This window comes from Hippocampus comes, unplaced genomic scaffold (genome assembly GCF_001891065.2).
Source record: "Hippocampus comes isolate QL1 unplaced genomic scaffold, H_comes_QL1_v1.1 scaffold474, whole genome shotgun sequence".
Classification (NCBI taxonomy): Eukaryota; Metazoa; Chordata; class Actinopteri; order Syngnathiformes; family Syngnathidae; genus Hippocampus; species Hippocampus comes.
Window position 1 is genome coordinate 24,371 of NW_017804803.1, and position 10,874 is coordinate 35,244.

General features: G+C 40.2%; 1 protein-coding gene and 1 long non-coding RNA gene across 2 annotated transcripts in view; both read left to right on the top strand.

The window, feature by feature from the left end:
* The first annotated feature begins 3,380 nt into the window (after positions 1–3,380).
* On the top strand, positions 3,381–5,293 carry LOC109531922 (uncharacterized). Its single transcript, XR_002171278.1, has 3 exons — positions 3,381–3,522; positions 3,673–3,674; positions 5,006–5,293. It is a non-coding gene; the product is annotated as an uncharacterized LOC109531922 (long non-coding RNA).
* A 642-nt stretch (positions 5,294–5,935) lies between these two features.
* Positions 5,936–10,874, top strand: part of LOC109531763 (ankyrin repeat and BTB/POZ domain-containing protein 2-like) — a 28,167-nt gene continuing 23,228 nt past the window's right edge. Inside the window, exon 1 of the mRNA XM_019896280.1 lies at positions 5,936–8,136. Within this exon, the coding sequence (XP_019751839.1) occupies positions 7,287–8,136 (850 nt within the window). The 5' untranslated portion in view covers positions 5,936–7,286. The remainder of the gene's footprint in view (positions 8,137–10,874) is intronic.

Genomic DNA, 10,874 nt, shown 5'->3' on the forward strand with positions numbered 1-10,874 from the left:
CAATAATGGTCGTCTTAAACATCTTCAGATGAAACACGAGACGATTGGATCAATTCTGTGGTAAGGAGTTGAGTGCCGCTACAAGCATGTTTCTTAAGTTCTTCTCATGGAGACAATTCTCCAAACCTCCCGCTTATATGATTAGTTCTGCCCATGAACATCGTCATCCAGGAGTGATTTGCCAGGCCCCGTGGAGGACCCTTGAGCTGGGTATTTTGCTCTGAGATGATCCGCCAAAGACATACAGCTAATATGGTGTTTGAATTTGGTTTTGCAAAGTGTGCAAATGACTTTAGATTCATTCAACGAGCGTCAAGCAGATAAAACAGAACGTAAAACAACCTATAGTCTGTGTTCATGCCAGTGACTCCTCTAAGTTTGGCTACACGCATGAGCAGAGGTTACAGGCCGCCACAGGAAGTAAATAAAACTGAGTTAAATTGTTTTTAACAGTATTACACACACACATACACAAGGGTGTGTGTGTGTGTATAAATAAGGTGAATGTTTCAGTATAAGGACTTATGTTTTTGGAATGTGGGAGGAAACCGGAGTACCCGGAGAAAACCCACGCAGGCACAGGGAAAACATGCAAGCTCCACACAGGGAGGACAGAGCCTGAATCAAACCGACGACCTCTGCACTGTCAGGCAGACGTGGTAACCAGCCGACCACCGTGCTGCCCCAGGATCTTTTTTTTGTTTTTCAAAAATATTGTACCCAATTTAGAAGGTTGCATTGCTATCTATTAACATTTGATGAGAGAACATAGGCCATATTTCTATGTCAACTGTGCTCACTTATCATGAGAAAAATAGTTGTGTGATACGGTAACTGCATGAACAATTTGGGAATATTGGCACGCTGTAGAGGCAGCATCTGTTTTTCTACTTTTCTCTGCATTTTGCAGACAAAGTCAAGAGTAGAAACGTATGTAATGTGGCGTGTCACCTCTATTTCAAATTAGGAACTCAGTCTGGCAAGGTACATTTTTAAAAGTTTTATTGTGGTTTGGGGTGGTCTTCAAATATTTCAGTTACTGTGATGACTCCATATAGTAAGAAAATATAATTTACTGCTGTTGAAAGTTGTGTTTATGATAAATGTCTTCCAACGGTGTGCCCGTGTGGGAGTTTACAAAAACATATTTTATCGTGACTCCCCACTAGTTCCTCAATTTGAGAAGAGATGCTTATTTTTCATAATGGCCAGTATTCGAAATACTGAATCTCTTTTTCAAGATTTCCAGTATTCTAGTGTTTATAATCAATGTCTTCATAGGAAATATAGGATCATTTTCATTTTAAACTTCAGAGCCACTTGAAGCTTTGTGTAATACCGTTTCAAGTAGAAAAGTCAAAGAAGCTTTGTGTAATACCGTTTCAAGTAGAAAAGTCAAATACAGGCATCACTCTTTTTGACTTATTTAAAATGTTTGTAGGTTTGATTTTTTTTTTTTTGAAAAATCGGGGAACAAAGATTGTGAAACCTTTGCTTGCCCTTTTACCTTTTTGTACTGATATTTTGAGGCTTTGTTTGAAGCGATTTTGCTTCTTCTGTGGTCATTGCGCTTCAAACGCAGGATACATCAGCCTTAAAAATAAAAAAAAAAAGACAAAAAGAAAAGTTGGACTTGAGGCCTCTGCCATGGTGAGCTGGCTCACTGTTAGAACTGCACCGAATGAATCTGTCCCCTTAGCCTCCTTTTCTACTCAGTAATTTATTGTTATACTCTTAAATTGAGTCCATCAGTAGGGTACCTGGAATATTTAATGCATTAAGCGATTTTAAATGGTGATCACTCATTTCTTTTTCAGGCTGATTTTTTTTTTTTTTTTAATCATTTACGAATCACCCTTGCAACGAACATGTTTAGATTATTAATCAAATATATAGGTCCCATAGCAAGTTTTTATTGTTTTAAGACAGAGGGCAGTGCAGCCTTGTGCTCAAAAACAGTAAAACGCTGCCATCTTGTGGTTGTTTTAGGTAAAGCATTGCTTTCGCACAGTTGAACTCTGCTGACCGTTCCGGTCATTTTGTCCAAATTTCCATTTTATTTCTGTGAGCAGAAAACGACGCGTTATTGTGTGTTTTGTATTAACATGCCAGCACCCCCCGCGACCCTAGTGAGGATCAAGCGGTTCGGAAAATGGATGGATGGATGGATGCCAATAATAATAATAATAATACATTTTATTTATAAGCGCCTTTCAAGACACCCAAGCAAGCGCATTTCTTTACATTATGTCTGTTAAACTCTGGCTTTTAATTATTAAAATGTTTGATTCCAGTCTGCGTGGCGTGGTATTGACGTTAAATGTACAGTACTGTATTGCACAACAGAATTGCACGTCACCAAGAAAGTGAAATAAACAGACTAATGCCTGAGCGTGGAGGCAGTTTTTTGTGACGGAAGAAAAATGCATCAATCCCAAACATAGTGAGTTCCTACTAAACGTAGACAACTATATATATATATATATATATATATATAGGTACGAATATACAACACCTTTTTATATACCTAATTTTTTTTTCGTTAATTATAAATTTATGACATTTCCATTGTAGTTGCTTTTTCACCAAATTTACCTCCATACTAAAGCTCAATGAATTTGAAGTTAAATGTAAGTGTCAGACGTCGCGGTGGAGATTTGTAACATTCGGACACTTTTTCTTTCGCCTTTGGTACATTTATTTGGAACTTTGCTGAAGGGATACGACCGTTTTGTCGCCCCGTCTTGCACAACTGCTGTTCTCGAACCGGTAACCGGAAGAAGTGGCAGTGACATCACATTCTACAGTAGATGCACTGCCCAGTACATACAACATTGCCCTCTGCTGGACATTTTTTATGAATACTGTACAGTACAATAAATCAGGGCGTGGATTATGATACGACATTCAACAGTAAGCCTATGAAATGTTTTTTTTTCTCTGAGCTGTGTCTTGATATGTGATTGTGATACATATCGCCAACAGAGGGCGCTGTATGTTTAGAGTTGATAGCATATGACAAGGCTTCAGGTAAAGACAGTTGACGGAGATCAACATTCGTGCTGGCAACAATAAAGTTGAGCTCAGGCTCATTTGTTCACTAAATGATGCCTCGTCATATTAAGATGAACAACATATGGTACCAGGAGTGAATACCAAGTCGTGCAGCATTTTTTTTTCAAGATGGAGACGCAAAGGCCACAGGAAGGACTCAAACTTGTCGGTAATGTGGATGCTAACTGGCGGTCATTTAAGCAGCAGGTCGAGCTATACCTAGCTGCTTTGGGATTGGAGGCAAGCTCCCACGCGCAGGAAGATAGCGCTTCTAGTCACTGTCGCTGGTCCTCAAGCCATTGAAGTCTTCAACACTTTTGAAGGCTGGCCGAGAGGGTCACTAACAAAGTATTACCACATCAGGTCAGAGCTCAGTGTTACAAATGGACTATTACTGAGAGACAAAAGGATTGTCATTCCGCACAGTATGAGGACAGACATACTGCAAAGGATACATGAAGGACATTTGTTTGTTTGTTTTGTTTGTTTATTGAGCATATATAGTACACACAATAACAGATTGACAAAAGGCAAGCAAAATTTATGAAAGGAAAATTAAAAAAGTAAGTAAAAGTAAAACACACATCATCACAGTTGTATGCTCAAAGCAGTAGGAAGAAGTAAACAACTTATCTTGTCCTACCCTTATTGTGTAGTAATATGAACTGATAATTTTTCAAAACAAAGAAGAAGAAGAAAAGTCTACATATCATCAAATACTTTTACCATTATGTATACTATACTTTTCTATTTATACACCTTTCGGTTTGTATATATATAATTATTCTTTCTCCTTTTTGTTTCAATTTTCTGATATTCATTGTAATTACTGCATTTCTTGAGTACAATTGATAAGTTGATCAAAAGTCCAAAACAAGAACAAACAGTTGTAATACTATATTTTATAAGTATATCAAATTTATCTTCTTAATTCTGATTCATGTAGTTTTTTTGTACTCATCTTTTGAATTTATTTTTGAACTCCTCCAGCGATTTACTCATTTTCAAGTCCGTTTCAAGCTTATTCCACAGGTTGACACCTATTACTGATACACACCTTTGCTTAATGTTTGTTCTTGTTCTGGATTTTTTGTATTGATTAGTACCCCTTAGATTATAACTGCTCACTCTAATTTCAAAAAGCTTCTGGATATTTTGGCAAAGGAGATTGTTATGTGCTTTATACATTAATTGGGCAATTTTGAAATCAACCGGGTCTTAGAATTTCATTGTATTTAATTTGATGAATAGTGGATTTGTGGGTTCGATATATTTAGACCAATTGATTATTCTGATTGCTTTTTTCTGTAGTTTTAAGACAGGGAGTGTGTTTGTTTTACAGGCGTTCCGCCATATTTCCACACAGTAGGTCATATATGGGATTAATAGTGATTTGATGCATTTTTAATATGTATTTCAAGAGTTAGACATTCCATTAGATTCTCTGTTGTATTTGTCAAGCTCTCATTTTTACTGCATTTTAGTGTTTTATCTACATATATTGCAACTCCCCCTCCTTTTTTGTCTTCCCTGAGTTGCATACATTTCATATCCATCAATTTTTATTTCACTTATTTTTTTCATCATCAAGCCAAGTTTCTGATGTAGCAATTATTGTAAATTTATTAAATGTAGTCAAATATTCTTTGATTTTGGTGAAATTTTTATAAAGACTTCTACTATTTATGTGTATCACTGAAAACGTATTTTTCAGTTCTACATTTGTGTTGAATTGTTCGTCCGTATAATACTCGGAGTTTGTGATGCTGTAATTATGATTGAAGAAATTATTGTCTGGATCCAAGTTGTTCTCTGGGTGGAATATCTTGTGTTCAGCATAATCAAAGATTGTAAAGTCCATGTTTGTGTTGTATGTTTCCTATATCGGTTAAGTCAAAGTTTATGTCTGGAGGTAATCAGCTCTCAGCATGTTGAAGTCGAGCCCATTTAGGAGTCGAGAAATGCAAGAGAAGGGCCAGGGAAGCCGTATACTGGCCAGGCATCAACAAGGAAATTGAAAATAGGATTGCAAAATGTGAAACATGTCAAAAGTATCAGTGCAAGCAAGCAAGGGAACCTATGCTGATTCCAGATCTTCCCACCGCTCCCCGGAAGAAAGTTGGAACAGACTTGTTTCATTACAATGGAAAAGATTATTTGCTGGTAATTGACTACTATTCCAACTATCTCGAAATCGCCTTGCTCACAAGCAGAACTGCAACCAATGTCATAACACATGTGAAATTCTTCTTCACAAGACATGGGATACCAGACATTGTAGTGAGTGACAATAGACCCTGTTATAACTGCAGAGAATGGCAACACTTCGCAATGCAGTATGGCTTTAGTCATGTAACATCTAGTCCCCTGCATGCACAAGCCAATGGTAAAGCAGAAAAAGGTGTGCATATTGTCAAGCAACTTCTTAAAAAGGCAACAGACAGCAGATCGGATCCGTATCTAGCTCTTCTGAGTTACAGGACCGCACCGCTTGAATGTGGCCAATCACCTGCTGAGTTGTTAATGAATCGCAAGCTTCGCACAACTTTGCCCTGCAATTCGGAAACGAGACAGAACAAAGACATTCTAAGCAAGATGAACTATCTAACTATCTAAAAAGTAAACAAAAGCAACATTATGACAAAGCGACCAAGACACTTCCACCACTGGTCAAAGATGATGTTGTTAGAATCCAGGATCAAAAGGTGTGGAACAAGAAAGCTACAGTACTCAAGAAAGTTGGACCAAGGTCATACGAAGTGAGAACGGAGGACGGAAACGTGTTCAGGAGAAATCGTCGAAACCTTCGCAAGACCAAAGAACATTTCCAAGAGAATAATGATGAAATGCCAAATGAGGATGTTGTGTCTATTCCAACTGAATTCAAAATGACTGAACTGAACGAGAATGGTCATGAACCATCGTGAGAGAATGATACCTCAACTTCACCTGTTTTAAGGAGGTCCGAGCATAACATTAAGAAACCTGTCAGGCTTGATTTGTGAAAACGCAAATATTTACATTTTTTTTTGCAGATTGACAGGTGTTTTTTTTTTAAAAAAAAGGAAAAGTTGTTCATAATAAAGAAATTGTTTACGCTAACTAAAAAAAAGAAAGATAAAAATAATATTTGCATGTTTGCATATGTGTGGAACTGTATTTTTTTTGTAAAGATAAGGGGAATGTCTTGACATGTGATTGTAATACATATAGCCAACAGAGGGCGCAGTAGGTTTAGAGTTGATAGCATATGACAAGGCTTCAGGTAAAGACAGTTGACGGAGATCACCATTCGTGCTGGCAACAATAAAGTTGAGCTCAGGCTCATTTGTTCACGAAATGATGCCTCATCATATTAAGATGAACAACACACGTTGTATTTTGGTCCGGGTGGCACGGTATCAACTGTTTGGAACGTCTGCCACGCAGTGCACATGTCATGGGTCCGATTCCGGGCCCATGACACACTTTACTGTTAGGCTTCGTGGAAAAAGAGCACAGGACCCACACCCAGACACAATGAACTCAGAAGGATTTATTTAGCTAGGAGTGGGATAGGTCAAGGTGGCAGGAATCGAATAGCAGAACAAAACGACCAATTCAAGAAGAGCAGGGCGCAGGCGCGTAACGGCTGGGTAGAAGCGAGTGCGGCAGGAAGGAGTCGCTGACGAACTGGCGGCTGTTCAGGCTGGCTTTTATGCTGCAAGTGGCTGATGAGCAGAAGACTCGCAGGTGTGTAAGGGAGGCGGGTGCATCAATTAGCGAGACGCCCAGTCCACACTGAAAAAGGGAACAACAAAAAGGGAGAGGCGACACCGTGGACAAGCAATGCATCCTAACATTTACAAACTCAAAACAAAGCAGTGTTTGTGCTTTTCAGTTTTGCAAACTTTGTGAGCGGCAGTGGTAGTGTTTAGAAATTGTGCCACAACAAGCACTGTTTGAGTTAAAGCATTCAGGGAAAAAAAATGAATTGGTGGTGCCACGGTGTCCCGCCCAAAACGCCAGGTAGCGCTGCGGAACAGATGTACCGTAACTTGAACGGTGCTACTGGGTTTGGGTCACTTTGATCAACTGGGCATCATCGTAGTTGGCTTGTGCGCAGTCACACTTTTCATAGCTCCCCCCCAAAAACCCTTGGCAGTCAGACCAGCCCAGAGAAAATCTTACTCTAAATGGCCCGAGCCGCTCTATGAGTTTAAGTCCCATACATTGATCTGCAATTCTGCATCATGTCCAGCGGTTTGTTGGTGAAAAACGTGGAGTCACTGAGCCTCGATTCGGGCATCGCGGCTCGGTATCCCTGCCGTTCCCTCAGGCGGTCTTCCTTTGATAGGCTGAGTCAGAATCAGCAGGGTCACACCGTCTCCTTCTCCAGCAGAAACGGAAGTTGGGACACGGTGAGCACGCTTCCAGAAGATGCGACGGACTGGGTGGCCAAATGTCCCATCCTACCCGAACTCGAAGAGTATCCATGGACCGAGCAGGAGCTGAGAGAAGTCGTGCACAAGGCAATCGGTTCGGATGATGCGTTCACAGTAGAAGCAGTCCGCCGACTTTCCGTGCTGCTCGGGAGGGCTTTGGTGCGGATCTCCAGAGAAGCACAGCGGCTGAGTGAGCTCCACAAACGATGCACACGGCAGGAGGTGCAGAGCGCCGTGAGACTGGTGCTGAGCTGGACTTTGGCCGACAAGTGCATTTTCTCCGCGGTGAGGGCGGTGTCCCTGCACTGCATGAGCTCCGGGGACACCGTGCGTCAGCTTGGCAAATCCGCGCGGTGCGGTTTGTCCCTCTCGGTCGCTCGCTTCTTCAGATGGATGGTCGAAACGCGTGTGTCGGTGCGCGTACACGACTTCGCCGCTGTCTACCTGACGACATGTGTTGAACGTTTAGCGGAGGAAGTCGCGGGTCGTGCGTTGCAGGCAGCCGGGTTGACCCCCACATTGAGTGAGGAGAGGGCCGGCAGCATCATCTGCTATCCGATCACCGCCGAGATGCTGGAAGCGTCCGTCAACAACGACACGGAGCTGTGGGGGCTGCTGCAGGTCTACGAACATCTCATCTGTGGCAAAAATGCAAATGGTCAGTAACTCTCAATTACACAAACAGAACATTTGTTTATTTTTGATGTCAGTCGAAAAATACCAACTACTGTGTGCTGCGCTGTTTTCAGCTTGTATGTAATCAGTACAACTCAATGGTGACAACTTGCACGATCAAATGAATGATAAAAGTTGTCAATTCATGGACTATCTGACAGTGGCAGGGGCCCTAACAGTCACAGCAACAACCCCACAGTAACAAATACATTGTTGTTATAATCTCCATATCAGAGCATAATATTTGTAAAGGCACGGGCTGTGATACGGTATCTTAGGAACAAGTGGTCATAATACTTTCTGGTTGGTAAGAAACACTAAATGTTTAAGATATTAATTTTGAAAAAAAATGTAGCCTACAGGTCCTCGATATTATTCAGGTCCTCGATCAAGTGTGGTTTCGGAGGATGCGATGCACAACAAAAACAAAATATGTTTCCAAATCAAAATGCCAAGCAAAGGCTGGCAACAGCATTCTTTTGGCATCGATATCTCATAACCGTTTGATGTGAGGTTCTTAGGACTGTGTGAGGTAAAAATCAGTGTTAGAGCCAGAGAACCAAGCAAGTATTTAGACAAGATGATGAAATTAACGGATCTGATCTTTAAAAAGAGGTCACCTAATTCTATCCACAAATTTACTTCACACCATTAATACAAACTATGAATTCTTGAAGAAGTGGATTTTTCACTGTCAGTATTGTTGTATTTATTATGATAACATTGAACTTGAACATCAGGAAGAAAAGCAGATACATTTGCCGATCCATCAACAAGTATACCGCCCTGTAGGGAGGCGCCATGCTTCTCTGTCTCTGGCCCATTGCATGCTGGGATGCAGGCCGAGCTCTGATGAGGCTAATCAGGAAAAGGCGGGTGGAGGAAGGCAGCGAATGCTGTTAGCCCGTGACCCCACAGAGAACACAAAGGGGCTCTGATTCCATCTGAGCCTGCAGGAGGCACGCGGTTCACGGCACTCAATAGTGTCTATTCCACACACCAAACAAACACGCAAGAGCTGCCTGTCACATCCCTTGAATAAAACACACCATACACTTCTCTCTTTTAACAAGTGGTCGATTTGTAGTGCCTGTTCTGATGGAAAAAAAAAGAAATCAGTCGAGAAAATATTTTTTCTCCACTTGAAATTAAGTCCCCAAATTATTTTGTCACTGTCAAATAATAATAATAAATCAACACTAGAAGAAGACTGAAACTTGTTAAAAGCAATGATATTGATAACTATTGATATAATTATTCTCTAAAAATAGAATAACAATTTTAAAATAATAATAAATATGTGGCACGCACTTTATGTGAGGGATTCTAAAAAAGGTGTTTAATTCACTACATTTTGTAGCTATGTTTGTTTCTTTATATGACACATTGAATTTCCTATTTGTCTGTTGGTTGTCAGTCTACTTGAAATTTGCCGTGATTTAAAAATAAATCATGCTTTTGCACACCCTTTGCCCACAATAATGTGCGCACAATAAAAAGAAATGCAGCTAAATTGAACTAAAAATGATCTTAACCGTTTTGCTGTTCAATGAATCCCTGTTGGGTGAACTTGCAAGTCAGTTTTTCTGTCACGGGAATTCCACGATTGCATAGAATTTCCAAATCTTGGATACTATTCATGTATGAATTAGTTTTTGGACACACGTTGCAACAAGTCAGTTTTTTACACATCGACCTGTTATACTCTTGTTGAACTGCAAGGGTATGTTGACCTCTGCCATATCTTATTAAAACAAACTTTTTCGAGGGAGAAAATGTGTTGTCCCATAGCTAAACACAAGAGGTGCTTTATTCTTGGCAGCAGAAAAGGACTGTTGTTCTCTCACAGGCTCCGTTTTCTTTTGGGAGACACACACAAACGTATACTTGATCCAAAGATGCTTTTGAAACATGGCCTCGTTAAGAGTTTTTATTTTTCATTGATTCTAGTTGAGGGAAATGGCTGAATCGCTCTCAAGTCTGAATATAAATCGTGCAGTGTTTGGCACAGTAGACGAGCTGTATGTGTGTGCGCCTGTGTTTTTAGGGGCCACAGGTAGAATCACAGAACAGTGGCTTGTGTTTTGTTCTCCAAAGACTGGTCTCCTGTTGTGTACTCATGAATAGAGGCCCGTTCACAATTTTCGTAAATACAGCAGAGTAATCGAAACCAATTTTCTGACACAATTGTTTCTTGTTCAACTAAATATATTATTACAGTGAAACTCCTCTACAACGAAATCATGTTTGCAGCAAGAAATTTTTCACAACAGGGGGTTTTTCACTGTAGCAAATTTGATCTCAGATGTAAGCAAACTACCAACCAACCCAACACACACACACACACACACACACACACACAAACGTATGTGTACTCTATTTTTATTCCAATAGTGCATAAGTATGAGCACACACTTATTTGACACTTCATATTGTCAGTGTAGAAAGAAAAAAAGGGAAAGAAATTGTGAAATTTATGATCAGCATTCACTTTCACTTACATCAATTTCTTGGATAATGTCTTTTATTTTGCTTGCTCCGTCTTTCATTTTGATCACTTTTACCCTCTCTTCCTCTGCCAAATACTTACGTCGCATCAGAGCTCTTCTTGTCTTAGCTGTTTGACATCTAAAGGTCCCTTTTGCAGCCATTTTAGCAATGCAACGTCCATCCTCGTCTGAATCTAACAATAACAAATACTTCCTGGCATGCAATTAACTT